The sequence below is a fragment of the Culex pipiens genome, chromosome 2, assembly GCF_016801865.2.
Source record: "Culex pipiens pallens isolate TS chromosome 2, TS_CPP_V2, whole genome shotgun sequence".
Classification (NCBI taxonomy): domain Eukaryota; kingdom Metazoa; phylum Arthropoda; class Insecta; order Diptera; family Culicidae; genus Culex; species Culex pipiens.
In genome coordinates, this window is record NC_068938.1 from 130,770,225 (window position 1) to 130,793,058 (window position 22,834).

Consider the following 22,834-nt stretch of genomic DNA (forward strand, 5'->3'; position numbering starts at 1 on the left):
CCCTATCAAAAGTTATAAGCACTTAAGTGTTATTTAAGCACTTTTTCGAGGCCGGATCTCAGATATTTTGATGAAAATGCTGTCCGGATCTCTCATGCGACCTATGGTTGCATAGGTATTCAAAAGACCTTTCCAACGCGTCCAAAACATTGAAGATTTGACAACCCTATCGAAAGTTATAAGCACTTCAGAGTTATTTATGTACTTTTTGGAGGCCGGATCTCAGATATTTTGATGGAAACGCTGTCCGGAACTCTCATGCGACCTATCGTAGGATGGGTATTCAAAAGACCATTCTAACGCGTCCAAAATATTGAAGATCTGACAACCCTATCAAAAGTTATAAGCACTTAAGTGTTATTTACGCACTTTTTGCATTTTGGATAGCACCCTTTAAATGTGAGGAAGGCGCCAACCACCTAATGGTGGATTAAGTCAGGAGTTGGACACTCAGCACGCTGTGCGTGCTCCGAGGAAAACAGCCGCGCACTGTGCGCACACGCTTCTCACACCCTCGCGCACCATCACGCACCATTATGGAGAAAGAATTTCTCAAAACATGGCAACACTTCTAGAAACGTCATATTGAGCAATGTTTACAAACCTAGTTACAAACAAACTTGAGCTTGATTGGAGGTCTTCGTGGGACGGAACGGTCCTGCCGTTTACTTTATTTTAACCACTCGCAGTCCTAGCAACGGTCCATCTCACTGCTTCTCCGGCAATACGGCGTCAAGCTTCGCTATCCTTCAGCGCACCTAAACTGGTCGGAATCGTTGGCACTTCGAGCACTTTGTCGTCGGGCTGGACACCGCGCAAGAACTAGTACCAGATGGTGGCGTACACGGCCTCGATCAGTCCGTGCTGGACGATCATTTTCTCTTCTGGGAGTAGCAGATGGCCAAAAATCAGACCAACCACGCCGCTGATCGCGATGCCACCGTCGCAAGGTTTTGTGTTTTTATTCCGTTCCGACAGAGATTAGTGTATCCCTCGGTGTATCTCCTGAACTGGCAAGACGTGAATCTGATGAACAATCCTTGGCTATCCCCGCTATTTTGTTTTATATTTTCCACGTCTTCCTCTTCCGAATGTGCCAAGTGATATCTTGAAACGCTAAGAAACTACCTCAGTAACATGGCGCTCGACAGAAACAAATCGAAGCTGTTCGAATCGGCAAAGTATTCATTTATTAAAATATATTCTATTTATTTTCAACAACTTGCTACATTTCCACTTGCGCTTGACCAGCAATTGATAAAGCATGTTCGCCTCTTCCCTAGTTTTAGACCCGCAGACTCTACCCCATCCACTGCACCGGAACGGCCTCCATGACCTGTCTTTCCGTCCACTTTCGTGATAACAGCGTTGCTGTCCTTTTCCTCGACCGGCGGTTTTCGTCATCGCCATCACCAGCCTTTTTGACCACATTGATGTACTCGTCGAATTTTGCCACGTTGGCGAAACTGAAGCTCGTTCCGGGGTGCCAGAGCAGTTAGCTTTGTCATCGATGAAGCGAACCTATACCATATATGGTGTCCTTTACCGGTGGAGCCGGCTGCCTCTCTAACGCCAGTTCCTCTTCCGTTCGCGGAATTCTAATCCCGGGCCAAGGTCCAAGGGCCAGGTCAGCACATCTCATTGTTAGTAAGCAATCTCTGTTCTGGCCTCTTATGACATTTCAAAATGAAGTGGTGCCAGTTTGGCAGAAAAAGTGCTGTGACAGCTACGCGCGTGAATTGAGTGCGCGCACACCGCCAGCACCATCGCGCACCCAATTTCACCCTGAACACAAACGCTTCCTCCGAAAACCGTGTAGAGAGTCTAACCCCTTGGATTAAGTAACATTTTTTGATACGATGATGATAAATATACGAGTGTCATTCCCCTCCGTAACCATCGTGTACGACATGAAATATTTCACCCATCCTCCCTTTCGCATTGTTACCCCCCAAAACTAATCGCGATCTCCTTTTTGGTGCCTCCTTCTCTTCTCGAACACCTGTCAAAGCTGCCAAAATATGCAAAAAGGATTCGAAGAAAAAGTCCAAGTTCAACACAAAAAGAAGCCTGCGGCAGGAAAATTCTCGCCAAATTACGTGAAAAACTCGTCGCACCGCTCCGAGTGCTGGTCCGTTCGTCGCCGGAAGTCGTACGGCGCACAGTAAACCCAGTTCCGTTGGGGTTCATCGCCGAGAAGGTTCCGTTTTCGCCAATTACGTGTTGGGGGTTTGGGGCATCAGGAAGATCGAAAAAAAAGTCACAAAATTTCCCGTTGCTCAGCACTACTCATACTCTCCTCGCCAAAAAAACGAAAAGAAAAGCAAAAGTTTGGCGAGTGAAATTGGCGACGACGTCTCGAAGTTGCGAGGAATTGATTTGGTTTGTTTGAAAAAAGTCGCTTAGTTTTAAGCCATGGCAAAGGACAACAACAACATCAACCTGACGGATGAACTGGCCAGCGGAGCTGGCGGTGGCGCAGGTTCGTCATCGTCGGCCGAGGCACTTAAGCAGCACAACAGCAGGCTGGTCAGCGGGGATCAGCAGCCGGATTTGAACGGGAGGACTAACGGTCAGGGAGGAGGACACTCTGCGGCGGTTGAAGGAACCAGCGAGTCCTCACAGCAGAGGGAGTCGGACGGGGTGGGAGCGATTCACGAGCTGCCCCGTCGGGAGGAGAATCCGTTTTCCTTCAAGCACTTTCTGAAGCGCGATTCCTCGCTCGGAGCCGGAGCTTCATCCTCAAATGCCGCAGCAGCTAACATAAACCACAGCCGGAGTGCGTCCAGCATAAACGGGGGCAACGGAGTGGCCACCGTAACGACCTGCACCGCCACAATTTCGTCATCCCAGCCGTCGACGAGTGGCGCCTCGCCGTCCAAATCGGCCACGACCAGTTCGCTGCACAACAGCACGAGCACGACCGGGGCCAAACCGAAAATTCCGCAGTTCCAGTCGGTCAACACGCTCAGCAGCGAGTCCAAGATGAAGCGTTCGCCCCGGTTTCCGTCCTTTGATTCGCAGTCCAGCTTGTCGGACTTGGCCGACGACAAGTTTATGGCGGCGAACATCTACCACAGCCGGAGCAACAACTCGTCATTTAGCTCGGATTACCCGCTGGGCGGGGCCGGGTCGGGAGTTGGCGCGGGAAGCGGCGTAGGGGGCGGTTCACAGCAGTACGTGCAGCGGTCTTACTCAAACTACGACATGGAGAGTCCGGGGTCGGCCGAGTCCCCGCGACTCGTCGGCTCGCAGAATCTTCACAACTCGCCAAACTACGGCGGAGGCGGCCGGAGTCGGGAAAATCTTGCCGCGGGTCATCGCCTTGGTGCGTCTGAGTTTTCCGCGGCGTTGCCCGACTTCGTCCAAGACCACCTGGTCATGGAGCAGTGGTACAATCAGATGGGTTCCCCGAAAAGTGGCTCCCCAGTTTCGGTAGACTTTGACCATCTGCCAGACTTTGCCGTCAACAATCTAGAACCGGACGCGACTTCCCGCGGCCACGGCCCCATCATCAACGACATGCCGTTCGACCTGACGGCGGCCGTCGCCGGCCCCAGCAGCTCCTCGTCCGCCTCACACCGGACAAACCGGACTCCACTGCGCAACACCTCACCGAACGTCCCTCAAAGACGTCCCACGCCGCCGTCGGCGGCCGCCGCTCCCGATCTCCCACCAGATCTGACCGGCACCGGTAGCTACTTCCGCGACGCCCACTCGCCACCCCCGACTGGATCCACCGCCGACAAAATCCACCGCCTGCCGGACTTTCTCTCGGACGGGCCCATCCACTCGAGCGGACGGCTGGCGGACGTGACGCAGCACGACACGCCGCCCCACTTTAACTCGCCGGACGCGGACGCCAGGGCCGAGAACGATCGCCTGAGGCGGGACCTGGACGACAGTCGGCGCGTCGTGGCCGAGCAGGCGCGCCGGATAGCCGAGCTGGAGCGGGCGCTGGAGGTGGCCAAAAGTAGCGCCCACCGGGTGGAGGGGTTCGAGGAGAATCTGGACAAGAGCTATGTGAGTTGGGGTTTGGGAGCATTGAAGAAATAGTATTGAAACTTGTTTTATTTTTAGCTGAGGGCAGCAACTGCGGAATCTCAAGTGCTAAATCTGAGGCAGAAAATGAAGAAGCTGACCGTGAGTACAAATTTAATTTCTCAAAGTTTTTATCTTAGTGATCTTAGTTTTAAGATGGTAGGGGAAATTTTCTTATGTTTGGCAAGTTAAACATTCGCTCCTAACTCCATTCAACTTGCTGTTTTTGATTATATACCTAAACAGCTTATTTTGCAAAGCTGTTGATAGAAACTTGCTTGTTCACATTTTATTGAGCTATTTATCACTCTATTTTGGTTGTATGCGTTTTGCCTTTCTTACTAAAGAAAGGTATAGGTTTTACTTTAAGGCTGGACGTCATTTTCATCTTTGTAAATATGTCGATTCAGCATGAATTTTCTTCGGAAAAATCGTCAAAAAATCACACTGCATCGATTTTAGACGCTCTATCGATTCACCTTGACAGAACTCGCCTATCTACAACCCTCGAATTTTGAGAAAATAAATTCCGTGGAGTTCGAGTGATGTCCGTGTGTGGTAAATTTTTTGCCAAATTTTGTGTCGCGTAATCCTCGGCTCCCCTATTTTCGATTTTGATTGTTCCAAGTGCATTTGAAAGCTGGTGTGCTGAACAAGGGTCATTTTGACGTAGACTTACGTCTTTGTCGAAGGTACTGGGGTGTCATTCCAAAAAACCCGGGCCGAAGGCCCTGGATTACTGCGTCATCCGTCAAACGCTTATATCTTCCTTCCCTCTAATCGAATCGACACGATTTATGTTCCATTCGATTCGAAAATTATTCAGCAATTTGCTATAAAACTTTCATTGTTGGCAAAATAGTTTAACTATTGAAACAATTGAATGTTTTAAAATGTTTTCAAAATGCACAGATTTTGTAAGCAAAATGAGCGCTTCCCACTCACGGACGGGAATGTCAAGTACCTATTTTGAGGGGAAAATTATCCGAGCAACGCGACCGAGTGTCGGTCGCGAAAAGGAGGGGAAGTAGAGGGCCGAAAGGCTATATAAGAACGCGCGCCAGAGCCCATTCTATCATTCACGTCTCAGACGTCGGACCGGCAGCAGCAGCAGCAGGAAAGCTCAGCCCAGAGCAGCAGCAGCAGGAGAGAGGGACCAGAACTGGAAAAGAAGCGCGCATCGCCTTCTCGTCGTCACCGTCAGCCAGTTGCCTCTCGATGGCCGGACCGTTTGGATCTTTCGTGGTTGCCGTGGTTCGGAGTTGCCCCACTCCCCGTCCCTCGTCCCACCCGGGACGAGGCATCAACGAGATGAGGCGCGCGCCTGCTGCCTTCCGCTGAAGAGCCTCTCGTGATTCAAGCCTTGGTTGTGAAACAACAACTAGCTCGTCGCATTCGCGGCGAGCGCTTCTGAAAGAATTGCGTCGTGTCCAATTCCAAACTGTTGAAAGAGTTGCCTAACTCCCCGTCTCTCGTCCCACCCGTGATGAGTCGGTGAAATGCCTTTCAGGAACTAGTGTTGGTCTTCGGGGGTGACGGATTGCACAGCTTTCTGAACCCCTCTCTCCCCCACATTATGGTACCAAATTTTCATTCGGTTCGCGAAAAAATCGTTTTTCGTTTTTCTCTCCTCCATTCGATGTTTCCATTGTTTAAATAAGGCTTTCTAGTCAAAGATTTACCAACACATTCAAAGTATGGTTACATGACAGTTGAGTTGACTGGAGTGTTAAGTTCTGTTTTGTCGGGGGGTCCATCTCCCATTTAATATCTTATTCCGTTAATGTATTTCAAGTATCTAGCTAATTCTTCAAAATTAAGATATGGAAAACTCAATGTCCACATCTCAAAACTTTACGTAGTCTACGCCATTCCGGTTATGTCTGTGACATAACTACTTTGACTTTTGAGACCGAATTTCGAAATATCCATCTGTTTTCGGATGCGGCCAGACTTTTCAACAAAATACACAGTTTTCAAATGAAAATATGGTCAAAATTTTTCATTTTCATATCTTTTATTTATCTCAAAAATTGCATTTTTTGAGCTCTACAACCTCCCAAATTTTCATCCAGATCCATAATCTGGTTCTTAAATTCTTAAATTCTAATTAAAAAAAAAATTATTGTTATTATTTTTTTTTAACATTGAATTTTATTGTTATTTCTAAATTGCTGATTGTTTGAATTTCTAAATTTCTGCTTTTGATTTCTTAACTTTTTCAAGCCATGAGTTTTTTAACCCTCGAATTTTTTATACTATTATTTCATTTATTTTGGAATATTAAAGTAATCAGTTATTATTTTTTTATATTTTTTTAAAGTATCAGTTATTTTTTTAAATTGCAGATTTGAAAAATTGATGTTTTTAGTATTTTTAAATTTCTGAAGTTCTAAATTTTTGCTTTACACTTTTGTTTTTACTTTTAAGAATATTTGCTTTATTGAATTTCTAAATATCTGATTATTTTTATTATTGACTGTTACTTCTAGAAAATTAGTGAGAATATGCCAATGAGAAGGAATTCGCCTTCCAAACATACAAAAAATTCCGCAGCCGGCTGCTTGAGATTTCAAAAATTTGAGATTGGGTCAAAGTGATTTTTTACGGATTTTACCATTTCTCAGGTTCTTCTCAATGAAAATGAATTCTTTTGAAAGGGTTGTGTAGGGGACATCTTAAGATGACTTTGCTGAAAAAATCTCGTTCCTAGAACAAATCCTGTTATTTTGGCAGATGTCTTAATTTGGGGTACGTTTTTGGCCAAAAATGACCTCTCGAAAAATCATTTTTCTAATATTTTTGTTAGAATTGCTCGAAAACTACCCAAATGTTTGAAAATATCCACTTCAAACATTGTAGCGTGTCAATACGATTCCCTCGAACAAGAAACACTGTTGGATGACTTGTTTTTACCATATCGTTGTATTTGAGCATCATTTTAGTTTCATTGGACCCAATGTCACCCCCTCTAAGGGGTGAGATTGGGTCAATTTTCAAACAATTGGCATTTAAGGTAGTGTTCATCAAAATCCACCGTATTTTGGGAAAATGTTAGTAAACTATCTAAGAAAAAATCTACGTTGAAAGATTTCCGATTTAAATTGAATTTGTTATTAAGAAAATACTAGAGGTGTATCGTTTTTTGACCCATAGTCACCCCCACTGAATTTTGAATTTGAATTTTATTTTTACTTTTTTAAGGCAGGAAAAGCCACCAAAGCAGTGGCACCAAAAACCTACTTCTTTTTGTAAACACATAATACAAAACATAAATACATGAGTGACAAAATACAAATAACACGGCTGGATCCAGAGCTCCATCTTCGCGAGGAGCTCGGTTGAGCTGGACTCCTACACTCCTGGCTGAATCATCTGAAAAGGAATAAAAGAAAGAAAAGGCAAAGCAGGATCAAATAATTCAAGGATAAAAAAGAACAAGCAGAGCAACAGTATCAGTTCAATTCAGTTACGAAATGGAAGCAAGAAAAAAGAAAAAAAAAAGAAATTATTATATATGGAAATCGTAGGTTTTGAGAAGTTTCTCTAGGATAGCCGGTTCAGACAGGAAATTGGTTAGCTGTTTTTTGAAAATAGATAGGCTTAAGCAATCACCAAACTTGTTTGAAAAAAAGTTATACAATTGAGCACCTTTAAACGTAATACTTCGTTCGCCAGCTAAAGTTGAAACATTGGGACGCTGTAATGAATCGTGGTTTCTTGTAAAATGATTATGAGTGGAGGGTTCAAATTTTGTATTACTATGAGTTTGATTTGCTAAACATGAATAAATAAAACAGCATGATTGAATGATGTAAATGCCTCTTACAGGATAAATATTTTTGAATTTAGTGTACAAATCAACGGAATGACTACGGATTGGCAAGTTAAAGATTATTCTTAAGAATTTGTTCTGAGCAATTTGAACTTTGTTAATAAGAATGTTACATGCGTTACCCCAAACAGCAGTTATATACGAAAGATGAGAGCTAAACAATGAATGATATATTAACAAAAGGACGCTTAAAGGTAATTTATGTTTGATTTTATAAATGATTCCAGTTATTTTGTTAAGCTTTAGTAATAATGAATTTATATAAGGTGACCAATTAAGTCTGTTATCTAAGATAATTCCAAGATATTTGCATTCATCTATGACTTTAACATCAGGAAAACTGTTTTTTGTTAGTGTCAATCTGTTTGGAATGGAACGATTAGAGTTTTTAATATTTATTATATTTGATTTATTAATATTCAAAGTTAATTTGTTAATTCGGAAATATTCAACAAGAGTTTTGAGATCATCGTGCAAGTTTTTATCATTTACGGAAGCAGACTTGTTATTATACAGAAAAGAAGAATCGTCAGCAAAAAGTTTCAATTTACCTTTAAGAGATAGGAATGCTAAATCATTTAAGTAAATTATGAAAAATAATGGTCCAAGAACCGAGCCTTGTGGAACACCTACATCAATAAATTTAATATTACTTTTAATACCATCAAAACTTACAAACTGGGATCTATTAGATAGATAACTTTTAAACAAATCTAGCGGAATACCACGAACACCAGCCCGTTCAAGTTTAGCTAACAAAATATTATGATCAACGGTGTCAAAAGCTTTAGATAAATCCAAAAACAGTCCAAGCACATCCTCCTTATCATTTAAGTGGCGTTGAATTTTATTAACTAAGTCAATTACTGCGTTAGTTGTAGAAGATTTCTGTCTAAACCCATACTGTTGAGTGCAAAAAATTTTGTGCTAATTAAGAAGTGATTTAATCTTTGAAAAAGGATCTTTTCGAAAATTTTATTTATTGAGGAAAGAACAGATATTGGACGATAATTATTAAAAAGTGAATTGGATCCGGATTTAAATATAGGTGTAACTCTAGCTATTTTTAACTGATCAGGATAGAAACCATTAACCATAGATAAATTTAAAATGTTAGTGAGAATTGGGGCAATAATTAACTTTACTTTTTTTAAAATAAATGCAGAAATTTTATCATGTCCACAACTAGTGTTATTACTAAGAGAATCAATAAGATTAATTATTTCGTATTCATTAGTAGGCTCTAAGTTGAAAGATCGTTGGCAGTTTTTCAAAGTACGAAATTTATTAATATCATCGTTCAAAGTTTTAGGAATGTTATTTGCTAATGATTTGCCAATTGAAGTAAAAAAAGAGTTAAATTCGTTTGCAATAGTTTGTTGGCTATCAATTGTGACTTTCACACCTGAATCAGTTAATTTAGTCATAGTTTTAGGTATTTTATCTTTATGTTTTCGACCAAGAACATCGTTAATGTTATTCCAAATATCCTTAGTGGATTTTGAACCAGAAAATTTATCTGTATAGTAATTTTGATATAATATGCTTGAACAATTTTTAATTTTATCAGAAAGAGCTTCAATTTTGATTTCTTTAGATTCCTAGATGAGTTGTATAAAGACTGTAAGTTATCATTGACCCATGGACAAGCAGAAGTTTAATTTTTAATTAAGTATTTAGTTGTACTCTCCGATATAGATTTGGTCAAGGTATTAATGAAATAGTCATAAAAAGCGTTAGGATCTTCGTAGTTACCCATGTAAGCTGGGCTGAATCTCATTTCAAGAAGTTGTTGCAATTTAGTATAGTTAGTATGAAGTTTGTATCTAATATCAGGTGGATTGTTTTTAAGAGTGAAATCGATAGATGAAATTATAAAATTATGATCGCTGTCTGGATTATAGATGGTGTCGTTGATTATTGAAAAATTATCATGATAGTTAAACAAAACGTGATCAATGATTGATTCGCTAGATGGACGCGTTAAGTTAGTATTTGTTATTGCAAACCAAAGGATGAAATTATATTCAAATATTTATCGAGTTTCCTTGAAGAGGAATTAGAGTCAATGTTTATATCTCCCACAACTACATGTGCAGAATCACCGGAATCTAAAGTACTGTCTAAATGTTGCAAGAAATCAGTTAAAATTGTATCATCTGGGGGTCTATAGTACGCAGAAATAATGAGTGATTTGTTAGAAGAACCAGTAACTATTAATTGCAAAAAATGAAAAGAGTTAGAATTAGAAAAGACCTCTTGATTTACAGTAACAGAAAAATTAAGTTTTTTTGAGACAAAAACAGCTAATCCCCCTCCCCGTCCATCGCGTCTACACGAGAAAAACGACTCATACCCATCAATATTGTAAAGTTGAATTAGATTAATAGGAACCCACGTTTCACTGACAACAATAATTTGAGGCTTAAAAATTAATTTTGAGATTTGAGTTTTAAGATTGTCAAATCGATCAATCTTGTTAATGCTTCTCGTGTTGACTTGTAAAATTGAGATACCGTTAAAGTTCTGAAATTCCCTGTCGTAATCGTCAATTTTGTCAAAATACTTGTTATTATGTTGAAAGTCTAAATATTGCTCAATATCTTCCATTTAGTCGTCTGATACCGTTACCTGATTGTCGAGGTTGGAGTTTGTGTTGACTTTCCCTTGCGTGACCAGAAGAAACTGGAGCTCGTCGACGTCCTTGGAATCAGCAACGCGGAGTCGTTTCTGGGTTTCGGGGTGGGTGACCCAGGTAGAACCCTTGTAGAACCAAGGCTTCTGGAGTCCAAGCTTGCAGAGCTCCCAAGTCAGCCGATGCACACGCTGCTTCTCCGGCGTCAGATGGTCCTGAATCAAGACGAACTTGTTCATCGATTTGATGTTCAAGTCGCCGGGTGTGATGGGCCTCTTGAGAGCCCGCACTCGCTGGATGAACTGGTGCTTGTCACCAACCCTCCAGAACTTCACCAGCACTGCGTCTGTCTTCCGGTTCTGCTTGAAGATCAGCGGACGAACCTCTTTCACGTTCTCCGCCACGTCAGCCCCGATCACCTCGCAGACCTTGTGAAAGACTTCCTGGTGGTGTTCCGGACCTTGCAGCTTGAAGCCCTTGATCAGCACCTCCTCCTGCAACCGCTCTTGCTTCAAGTCCTCGATCTCTTGCCTCAGGAGTCGATTTTCCACGGTGACCTCGGTCACTCTGTGCGAAAGTTTGAGCAACTGCCCCAGCAGATCCCGGTTCAGCTTCTCCAGTTCGTCGAGCTTGGATAGCTTAGCTGAGATCTCTTCAAGTTGCTGGGCAACGTCACCGTTCGATTTCGACTCCTTCCCTGCCTTGGCAGTGTTCGAGCGCCGTTTCGACATCCTAACCTCAACTCAGCTCGCCTCCCGGAGAGGGGGAAGAGTCAATTTCCTCTGCAAATTAAGCAGCTCCGACCAGACTCCACAATCCCAGCGACGATCCAACGGCACCAAGGTCGTATTTACCGGAAAAAGTAATGAAAAATTGAAATTGATTAATAAATTAACCGAAATCGCGGGAGCGTAAACAAAGCCGACCTTTCCGTAGCAGTGTTGCCAGTAGTTGACGGTACCCAACTTACTAACTCCCCAAAACTAGCGTGCCTCTACTATGCAAGTATTGGACTAACATCCCTATCCACTTCTCCATGATCTTACCACTGGTAGTGGCCAGCGTCGTGATTGATCAGCATGGTAGGGGCCTTTGAGAGTTGCGAAGTGATGATGATTTGTTTCTGCTTTTCATCTGTGGCCCATGGAGCTATGTATTTAAATCTTGTGTTCTGTCTTGTGTTCTGATTAGATAGGTCAAAGCCCGTTCTAACACTGAAAATTGCGATTTTCTCATAATTCCGCTGCCGGTAATCGACTTTTGGATTGGACATTGTTCTGCAGTTTGACACAAGTGATTATCCTTTAAATGTCGTCGACGCGCCTTCCGAGTTATGACGCCACGTGACTTGGAAAAACATATTTTTTTTCAGCAACAAAATACGAAACGGAATGTTTCAAAAGCATTTTTTCAAATTATTATTACTTTTTTTTCCTAGAGCGACATGGAAGCGTTGCGGCTTGAGAACGAAATGCTGAAGGAGGAAGGTGCCGTGGGCGGTGCCTCGGGTGGTGACAATGCCGGCGCATGTGGCGGTGGTCCGGGCCCGTCCGGAATTCGCACTTCCGGCGGGATGGGGGGCCCTTCGCGACGTGGTCACTCTTCGTTTTCGCGCGCCCAGGAACTCTCGCGGGAACTGCGCCAGGCGGCGGCATCGGCGGAGAATAATTTGCGGTGAGTTGGTTGCTGTTGATGTTTTAGGTGAAATTTTATTGAGTTTAATATGATTTCAGGCAACTGCTAACCGGCGTCGACAATCTGCGCATGATGGCCAGCACGATCGAGAACATTGACCGCATCGACATCACGACCCATCCGGAGGATTTCCTGTCGGATAGCGACGACGACGATCTGCTGGGGCCGGCCCTTTAAGCTCGCTCGAATTGTTTCTTAGGTTTTTGCATGTGATTTTGTGTCTTTTTTTTTTCTTAGAGGCCACTCCGACGGAACAGCGAGAGTCGGCCAGTCGGCGCGCCCTTTAACCCAATCCGTAACGACCATAAAAATTGATTCATAAAATAATGACTTATCCTGTGATGTATGTTTTGTTTTTTAGTTTAGTTATTTTTTTTACGATACGATTGGCCACGCGCAAGCTAAATTATATATATATATATATAAAAAGAAAGCTTGCCCCTTCCCCTTCTTAAAACCACTTAAAATTCTTCCAAATTGGTAAAATTTTGGAACATTGAGTCACGAAATGAAGAAAAATCAAATAAAATTATTTAACTTTAGGAAGAACCACGCAAAAACGCCAATAAAAGTTTCCGCAATATAATTGTGAGCCACATTTTTTCGTTCATCATAACGCAAACGCAGTAGAGAAATAGAAAAGGGTGGAAACACTATTGAAAATAACAAAAAAAACGTAGTCGCAACAGCAGCAGCATGAACAATTCGCACGCACAGCCAGCAACACCCAAAATTCGTAATACATATTAGCGCAAGCAGCTTCACCAGATGTCTTTCCATATTGAGGACGAGCTCTCTCACTCTTTTTTCCTTACATTTTTGCGTGAAATAGAGCAGCAGCAGCAGCACTTTGGTAGTGAAAAGACTGACCGACTGAGAAATAGAAGAATAAAAAACAGTAAAAATTACCTAACAAAATTCAAGTCTCAAATTGACCACATTTTCACAAAACTTGAAGTTTTCTTTTGCAATAAAAAAAGTTTCGGAAAACACCTTTTTCAAACATGCTAGCAGCTAAAACAGAACCACATTCACGAATAAAAAAGCTAAATGGCCTGGAAATGTAAAATAAAGTAAAACAAATCGCACCACATTCACGCGCACTTTACATGCATAATGTATATCAAACAAAAGGAAACAAACAGAAAAAAAACTCATTAAAAAAAAAACAAACAAACAAACTACATAGCTATATATTGTAAATTATGAATGCCTACTCGTTGTTTAGGTTTTATGCAGGAAAAGAGTATGTAAAAAAGGAATAAAAACAAACAGCAAAGCTACTAATAATAAACAATATCTTTGTCGAAACAGTGTCTTGCGTTTTTTTTTCTGAGATTTAATATATGGTTTATCCCACTTTTTGCTCTTATTAACCATCACGAGCAATTCCAGCTCAAATCAGGAATTTTTCTGGTACTTTTGTACCCGACCCTCTCCGATTTCAATGAAACTGTGTATACGTAAGGTATTTACAGATATAACTTATGGGAAATCGGACGAGCTTTCCGGTAGAAATATTTACGAGACTGAAAAACCAAGTCTGTCATATAAAAATTGCCAAAAACCACCAAAAAATCCGTTTTTTTAACATTTTTATTTCAAAAACCGCTGTATCTTTCCAAGAATTGGACATAGGACATTGGTCAATATAGAGACTTTTATGTAAAATTAGACCACTTTTCAAAAAAACAGTTTTAGTAAATGATTTTTGTATTTTTTTAGAAAAGGCATACCATCCTGCATTTTTCGTCAGTGTTTTGGTCACATCTTAGGCTATTTCCTCAAAAATTTTGAACGAAAAAAAATCGTGACATCACCTTTAAATTTATGATTTAGACTTAAAAATCAAAAAAATCTCATAGAAGTGGGGTGTATTTTTGTTTCAGTGTATTTTTTTCAAAAAGCCCGTCCAATTTCCTAAAAGTTTGTCTTAGACCACTTTTTGATACGACGCAACGGCTTCGAGATACAGTAATTTTTAAATTACAAAATACAAAAATATTTAAACACCTTACGACCTTCTCAAATGTTATTTTCGAGTACTATTGGCTCCATATACACAAAAATGGCTTATATAAGCCTAGGATAACATGTCTGGAGTTTTTTTTTTTTTTTGAAAACGACCAATAAACCAAATTTCCAGTTTTTGCTATTTGGGTGCATGGCTTTCTACCTAAGGTACTCGCGATTGAGTGTGTAGTAGTGCGGTTGTCAAAATCGCTATCTCTGACTCTCTCACTCCACTGACACTGACATTGTTTATGTTTTGGTTTTCCTGGCACGGTCCATTGTTCTTTTGTTATTGTTTTGGTTTTAGTGGCACAGAGTCATGCACTCACACTAATGTACAGCAAGATGACGAGTACCTTTGATATACAGCCTTGATTTGGGTGTTTTTGAAACCGCCTTGAGTAAGGGGTAAGGAGTAAAACACCCAAAAAACAAAAACTGGAAATTTGGTTTATTGGTCCTTTTCAAAAAAAAACTCCAGATGTCTACAAAGTTTCATTGAAATCTTAGAGGGTCGGGTACAAAAGTACCAGAAAAATTCCTGATTTGAGCTGGAATTGCTCTCACAATCAACAGTTATGCGTTGATTCTTGACAAATATTCCTAAAAGTTTATGTAACTATCCAACCCCACACGGAATCGGTTGTTGCGTTTGAAACGGAATACGTAAACGATTCGAATTGAATTCCGTTTCAGAATTCCGATTGAGTTGACTGGGTAGGTGCGAGCAAACACGGATAAAAATTCAAAAAATTAAAAATCAAAAATTTTTAAAATTTAACAATAAAAATAAATTCAAAGTACCAAAAACTTAAAATTTTAATGATAACCAACAAAAATAATAACCATGTTTTTTTTTAGTTTTTTTTATTCTGGGTTTAATTTTTTAAAATTTTTTTTGAATATTTTAAATTTTTCATTTAGTTGATTTTCTTGGCTTTCAAAATTTCGAATATTTTTATTTTTTTAAAGTTGATTAGTTTTTAAAAGTTTTTTGGAGTTGATCGAGAAATTAAAAGTGCAACATGGAGTTAAACTTTCTGTCAAGCAGCTGTGAAGTTTTTAATAAAATTTGCGAAAGTTTCACTCCATGTTACCGGCTCACATCTCTCATTTTCATTTCTCGATAAATATTTTTACACAGCAAATTCTGATGTTCGTTTTCAGTTAATCGAGAAATTAAAAAGAGAGATGTGAGCCGGTAACATGGAGTGAAACTTTTGTAAGTGTCAAGGAAAACTTCACAGTTGCTTGACAGAAAGTTTAACTCCATGTTGCACTTTTAATTTCTCGATACACTCAACCCTCGGTGGTTGGTCACTTTTTCGTTTGACACTTTTTTAGTTTGTACCCCGTTGCTTGGCCAAAGTCAAACTAAAAAGTGACGAACTGTCACTTTTTACGCGGCGCTCACGTACACTATCAAAACAAACGTTTGGAAGTGTGTGTGAACTCTGTGTAAAAGGGGTGTCAAACTAAAAAAAGTGACCCCGTTCGTTTGGTGTCAAACCATCGGGGTTTGAGTGTAATTTGACAAGCTAGAACCATAGACTAAATATATATAGATACGCCACTCCGCTGTTGGGGCTAGCGACACTACCGCCACGCCAAAATTACACCTGGTGGCAATTCACAGGTACTAACCTACCCTTTGGGAACGATTGAAAAAAATCCTCCCCAGTTTCAGTTCAATGCTCAGCGGGTATATCCAAGCAACTCTCGACTAGCAACTGCTGTTTCCAAGAAATGTCAAAACAAAGACGTACCGTGCATTTTGCGTTCTCTTTGCTTCGCGAATGTTTTAGAAATTTGCTTGCTGCGCCGTTTTCTGCCGCATCGAGCAGCCTAGTTCCATCGAATGTTGGTGGTGCAGATTATGTCAGCGTTAGAATTTTCCGGTCAATAGAACGGAAGTTTTGTGCTCTTCAAAAAGGCAGGTGAGAAAAAAAGTTATAATAAACATAATCCTTTATCAAAAAGCTTGTTTTGAGTTTCTCAGCTACGTGAATTTCCGGAAAACACAATGATGGTGAAGCGGTGCGACTTTGAACCCGAAGCTATAATCAGAAGCCTGGATGGCAGTCGATGCTGTCATACTTCCGGACAAATTTAACACTGCGACCGGAAACGTCCATCTTTTGCCTCTGATCTCGTTAAATTACGCACCTTGACATCATTCCCCGAACCGATAGCAAAGCGGCCCATTGTTCCTGTATTGCTGTGCAATAAATTATAATTTATATATATATATAAAATTCTTGGGAATAAAACATCTTATTTTTTTATGGATCTTGTTTTTTTTCACGGTACATATCTTGAAGGGGGGAACGGGGCTGGTCTGTTACAGTTTGTGGGGCGCGACAGAGGGGGTGGTAACCGCTGATGAGGCCCTTTTCAACCATGTTATCGCCATTTTCGCTGTTAAATCTGGTGATTCATATCGAGTAACAAGATTTCAACGATCCGAATCCCATTGATTGGCACAACCAGTTGCTGCTTACCGACTATGGTACTACATTAGCTGACGGTACTGCGTTTGTTTTCAAACTGAAAAGATAAAAAAATAACTAAGTTGTTCAAATCAAAACAGAGAACGGTTCTGCTGTTGTTCTTACCATTGGCGGACCATCGGTTCCGGGAAGTGTCGAAATTTAACAAACAACAGCCAGCACCACCGTGGTTATCATGGAAACAGCTTGACGAACCAAAAAGCAAAACAAAATAAGTGACACTTGTTGATGCAATGAAACTTTTGGTTGAAAAGTTCAAGAGTGCTACGATTTTTTTTAGCAATTTAGTACCTGTAATTTGACTGTGGTGGCGCGCAGAGCGCTAAAGGGGTGTCGCCAACTGGGTATATGGAGCAAATTCCCAGTGGGACATCTACTTGATTAATAATCTATGCTAGAACATAAGTTCAAACCCGAACCTAATCAGAAATGAGTAAAGGGGGCATCTGTCAGATTTGAGTGAATTTCACTCAAAGTTCCACGAAAACTGAGTGATATTCACCCAGATCTGAGTGAAATTCACTCAAATTTGACAGATTCCCCTTTTTACTCATTTCTGAGTAGGTTAGGAATACACTCAAACCCCGATGGTTTGACACCAACTGTTGTCAAACGAACGGGGTCACTTTTTAGTTTGACACCCTTTTTACACGGCGCTCACACACACTACCAAACGTTTGTTCTGATAGTGTGCGTGAGGCCTGTGTAAAAAGTGACAGTTCGTCACTTTTTAGTTTGACTTTGACCAACCAACGGGGTACAAACTAAAAAAGTGTCAAACGAAAAAGTGACCAACCACCGGGGGTTGAGTGTATTCGGTTTAGACGAAAACTGAGTGATTTTAAACGTGCGTGTATCTAATTTCGTTTTTGCGTGTATAATTTGGTGTCAACACGGAGGATATATATATATATATAAGCTTTCAAAACACACTCAAAAAAACTTTCACGTTGAAGTTACGTGGAAAGCTATGTGGTATTTTTCCACTAGAGTTTTCACGTAACTTCTACGAGGTTACGCTAGTAGAAACGAAATTCGCTTAACCGGATCATTTCACGTTAATTCTACGTGTTCCACACGTTAAAGCTAAATGAATAAGCTCCTGAATTTTAAATGAATGTTTTAGTAGAAGTTATATGGACATTCGTGTGATCCTTTTTGCTTTTTATTCATTTGTTTAATGTAATAAGGTGAAGATAAACATAAATACATCATTGTTTATTTTTGATAGTTAATTTCCTGAAATAATTTAAATTTACTATTTCACTAGCCTTTACCGGAATAAAGCGGTGGGCAAGCAACCAAATGCAAGTCTCATTTTTTCGTTGTTTTGTTTTTCATTGTCTTTTGCTTCGCTGAGATGGGTTGATGAGGCCGCGGGACGATTGCTTTTTTTTGGAATGCATCACGATGCAATCAGCCGAAAACTGCTGAATGCCATCAGAGTCGAAACGATACAACGCGGAACGGAACGGCCAGCGAGATTGAGTAGATGCTGCATGCAGCTTCCGGTTCGGCTGTGGGATCGTCTCATCCGGGTCTGGGATCGTCCTTGCCTTTGTGATCTCGATCTCGTTGCCGACGGCCAGATTCGCCTTTCGGAGGTTGATTCTGAACGTCTACATGCAGGTCCTTTCTCTTGCTGGACCATTTTGGTCACCAGATCACCGGTTTGTGGCCAGAGAGACCGCGGAACTGGATTAAGCTTTTCTTTGTGGGCCGGGGAAGGTTTTAGATGGAGCAGTGGGTTAACCTTCCCATCTTGTTGAGGCTATTTTCGATCGATTATCGCGGAATCAAAATCCTGTTACCTGTTAAGTAAAGAAAGATATTTTTAAAGTAATGCATTAAAATCTGTCAGAACAAATTTCACTTACCGTTGGTTGTTGAAGATTTCGTTGAAATTAATCTAAGTGATTCGTCAGATTCACCACCGCACTCCTTCTTGGACGAGAACTTTTTTCATACTAACTGGATCACGTAAATTTGATCAACCAACAACCCAAAGATATGTTCATGTCGATGTTACGTGACAACACATATAGAAGCTATGTGAAGACTCCCGGTAGAAAAATACTATAAGGTTTTTCACGTAACATGAACGTGAAATATTTTTTTTTGCCGGTACACTTTCACATTATTTTTACGTGTGTCACGTAAAACGAGCCTAGCGAGGGGAAAATCGGGGTTACGTGATTTTTCACGTAGCATCTATATGTGGATTTTTTTGAGTGGCACGTTTCGATTATTGCAAAACCTGCAAAACACTTTTAGTAGCTCGTTTAGCAGAATTTCCAACGGAATTTAAAAGAAAAAGTTTATAATTATAGTAAGACAAATTATTTCTTTAAAGGAGTGTTCTTATGCTAATTATCAGGCAATTCACAGCAAACGATGAATCTCTCGACAACCGACGAAGTTCCGTGCAACGGACCCTGCCGAAAGCGATTCCGGGCCCTCAACATGGACCAGGCAACGGCCAGCGTTCTGCTCTCGTCCGGTCGAACACCCGGACTGCAGTGGCTCTGTGCAGCGTGTCATCAAGCACAAACATTCAACCCGCAGTACATCTCCGCTATCCGTTACGGGACCGATCTTCCGCCGGAACTTTGGATCATGATCTTCCGGTACTTGGGCAAGCGTTCATTGCTGCAGGTGCGGTTGACCTGCCACCGTTGGAAGGAGATCGTCGTTCAAAACCAGTCCTTGGCGAAGAAGTTCTGCGTTGTTTTCGATGGCCAATGCACCATGGACGAACAATTTCGGCCGGGAAATCTGTTTCCGGCATCACGTGCCGAGTTTCGCACGACATGGATCATCTCTGTTGATGGCTGGTGGCCTTCGTTTGGCGCTGGGTTGACGGAACTGTGTATTAGTAGCTGTAGGATAACACTACCGGTTCTTTTGGGAATGCTGAAAAAGACTCCCAACCTTACTTGCCTGTCTCTGGGCCACGTCGAATCTACTTCAGCCGAAGAGATCAATGTGGACTTTCGGCTGGAGAAGTTGGAATGTCTTTCCTGTGCGATGATTTCCGATGTCTATGGAAATATTTTCACTCGATTGAGAGAGCTGAATTTGGAAATCGAACTGGAGAATGGCGAAGATGAGAAGGTGTGTCGTGTTTTGCGATCGGTACAAGGAACGTTGCAGCAGCTAGACTGTCAGTTGACGCCGTTTATGGTGGAACAAATGGCCAGCATGGACCGACTTCAGCTGAAAAAGGTGGCAGTTCGTCAAGCAGTTGGCGATTTGGTAGTCGAGCTTAGCCAAATTCAGGGCTCGATTGAGCATCTCGTCGTTATTGCTACAGTCGAGGTAAGATAATCATCAATTTCATTAGGTACGTTCAATTTTTATCATTTCATTCGTACAGGATCTCTGCAAAATCGGACGAAATTTGACCAAGCTGAAAGAAATCAGCTCCATCATGGTAGATTGCGGGACTCCTTCGTTTCTGGCCGAAATGCGTCAACTGAAGGTTCTCGATCTAGAGGGATTCGAAGAGGATCGTTGGAATTTTGAACAGTTCGGCAGTGCAACTCTAACCAGCTTGAAGCTCAACAAATTTAGCATCTCCGGCTTGCAACGCTTCTTGACAAATTGTCCCAATCTTCAAGAGCTACATATTTTCGAATGCGTCCTAGACAGCTGGTCAGATATATTTGCTGCACGGTTTGAAACGTTGCGTCGTTTGCATCTGGGCAGCAGCAGTGTTCTGCAAAACGTTATGAACGTTCCTGCGAAGCTGAAATGTTTGAAGAAACTAAGAATTTCATCGTGCGACATTTGCGCAGAGATGCTCGTCGAGTTGCTACAGCAGTGTCCTCGACTAGAGAAACTGAAGCTCTTCGGTATGAGCTCAATCGACGACAAATTTGTGGGCATTTTGGGCCAATTTCCACAGCTGAGAAAGCTACAAATTTTCTACTGTGCTATAACGGACAAGTCATTGCAATTGATTGCAGAAAACTATTCTCATTTGAATGTAGACATCAAATCTAGAAAGATCTCTGACGCAGCCATAAAACTGTTCAGGTATGCTACACGTTCTGTGTAAAAGTGTGCAAATAATGTATCATTTGGTATGAATAAACTACTAACTTTGACTAAACAAGAACCTTATCGAGAAATTAAATGTGAGAGCGTGTGGAACATGGAGTTAAACTTTCTGTGAAGATTACCATGGCACTTTGAAAATTTTAACTCCATGTTGCACGCACACACTCTCACTTTTAATTTCTCGATTAATGGAGAAGAGTTTTATGTATGTTTGTAGGTGGTCCTCACCTTTTCGAATGCTTTGAGTAGGAACTTCAGTAAGAGCAGCAATTGGGTACTAAAGCCCTATGTCAATTTTATGTACAACGGTAAAAAACACGATTAAAAACTAGAGAGCCTATATGGAGAGGCGAAATGTCACTCTCAGGGTTTCAATCGAACTGTCAAATCGGGGTTCCAATCGAGCAACAAGGTCATGTAAGAACAAGGTCGGAATCAATTTAAAATCATTTTGGCAAAAAAACGAGACTTGTAACAATCAAAAGTATTGTAAAACTGTTGTTGATAATAATCTGATAGTTTTTGTTATGTTTGTGCTTGTTCGGTACAAGAAAAGTGCCAGCACCAAAGAAAAACTACAAGTTTTTCAACCTTAAATTTGAATGACTTTGAGTGTTTGAAATTTCTCCCAGAACATTTCATTTCCCTATGTAGGTCCCTATTAAAAACCATTTCTGATCACATTTTTTCATTTCAATGCAAACAAAAAAAAAAAAAAATTGACGAGACAACATTTTTTCGATGGATCAACCATAGACTAATAAAAGACTACTCAGTGAGCTCTGAACCATGACTCAACCTTTTTATGACCCCTCGACAGCAAGGCTGTATATCATAGGTACTCGCGATCTTCCTTTGCATTAGTGTGAGTGCATGGCTCCGTGCCACTAAAACCAAAACAATAACAAACTAACAATGGACCGTGCCAGAAAAACCAAAACATAAACAATGTCAGTGTCAGTGGAGTGAGAGAGTCAGAGATAACGATTTTGACAACCGCACTACTACACACTCAATCGCGAGTACCTTAGGTAGAAAGCCATGCCTCGACAGGGCCGGTTCACTGTCAAAAATGACAGATCGAAATGTCAACAACAGGCAGCTCTGACTTTGACATGACATTTTGCGCAATGTTATTGTTTGGGTTTGGGTATTTGTTTGGATTTAAACGGAACCAGTTTCCGGAAGAAAACGGTGATTAGTAGAGTGAACCATCGTCTGGAGGGGATCCCGAACGAGATCCCGAGGGTGGTCGATTCTAGACAAGAAGCGGCTCTCGATCGAGATCATTGGGGAATGTTGATAATCTTTTTCTCCGAGAACGATCACGTGAGCACCGTCGGGTTTGCCAAGCAAAGCCGGCGCGGGCCGCCTCCGGTTAATACCGGCAGGGCAAACTAGAGACCCTAAATAGGGAGACTGGTCTAAGCTTGCTAAATCGATCTGGCAACGTATGTTTTGAGCTTGGCAACACTGATAAGTTTTGCTGGGCGTAAAGGCAAATGCTCGTTTGGATACGTCAAACTCGCGTCTGTTTGGGTACGTCAAATTCATTTCGGCCAGTCTCCCTATTTAGGATCTCTAGGGCAAACCCGTCCTCCTCCAACCCGGAATTGTCACTCTGAAAGGAATGAATGTCCTTGCAGACGCCATCTTGGCCTCGACGAATTGCACCTACTTCAAAAACTTCAAAACAGCCAAGATCTTTGCTCTGAACTGTCAACTTGTGGCATTCCGAACCCCAGCGATAACGTCGTCAAACAAAAATTTGTCCCCGAACCAGCATCACCAACAAACCGCCCCGAGCACCTCTTTCGCCGTCGCCGATATAGGCGAGCTGTACGCGGAGGTCAGCAGGAAGAAAGCCCCCAAAAAGGAAGCCCGCTTCGTCCCGGAACTGAAACCCGCCGAAGTCGCTAAGTCCAAGAATCCTCTTAATGGGTCATGGGAAAAAAAACCCTTCTTTTACTTTAGTACAAAGAAAACAATAACGCCGATATTTTTATCATGCACTTGAAAGTTTATTTTCAATGGTTGGTTACT

General features: G+C 41.5%; 2 protein-coding genes across 3 annotated transcripts; both read left to right on the forward strand.

Annotated features, from left to right (window-relative positions):
* Positions 1-1,998: 1,998 nt before the first annotated feature.
* LOC120415298 (uncharacterized) lies at positions 1,999-12,623 on the forward strand. The gene is made up of 4 exons (XM_039576769.2): positions 1,999-4,023; positions 4,081-4,143; positions 11,950-12,185; positions 12,245-12,623. Exons 1-4 carry the CDS (start codon positions 2,416-2,418, stop codon positions 12,381-12,383), a joined length of 2,046 nt encoding a protein of 681 aa, XP_039432703.1. The 5' UTR covers positions 1,999-2,415; the 3' UTR covers positions 12,384-12,623.
* A 6,341-nt stretch (positions 12,624-18,964) lies between these two features.
* On the forward strand, positions 18,965-20,835 carry LOC120415312 (uncharacterized). 2 transcript variants are annotated; one of them, XM_039576792.2, is made up of 3 exons: positions 18,965-19,058; positions 19,118-20,047; positions 20,106-20,835. In XM_039576792.2, the coding sequence occupies exons 2-3, from the start codon at positions 19,124-19,126 to the stop codon at positions 20,787-20,789; spliced, it is 1,608 nt and encodes a 535-aa protein (XP_039432726.1). In that variant the 5' UTR covers positions 18,965-19,058; positions 19,118-19,123; the 3' UTR covers positions 20,790-20,835. The 2 variants fall into 2 exon arrangements, with proteins under 2 accessions (XP_039432726.1, XP_039432727.1); XM_039576793.2 differs by having other exon boundaries at positions 18,978-19,058; positions 19,107-20,047.
* The last annotated feature ends 1,999 nt before the right edge of the window (positions 20,836-22,834 follow it).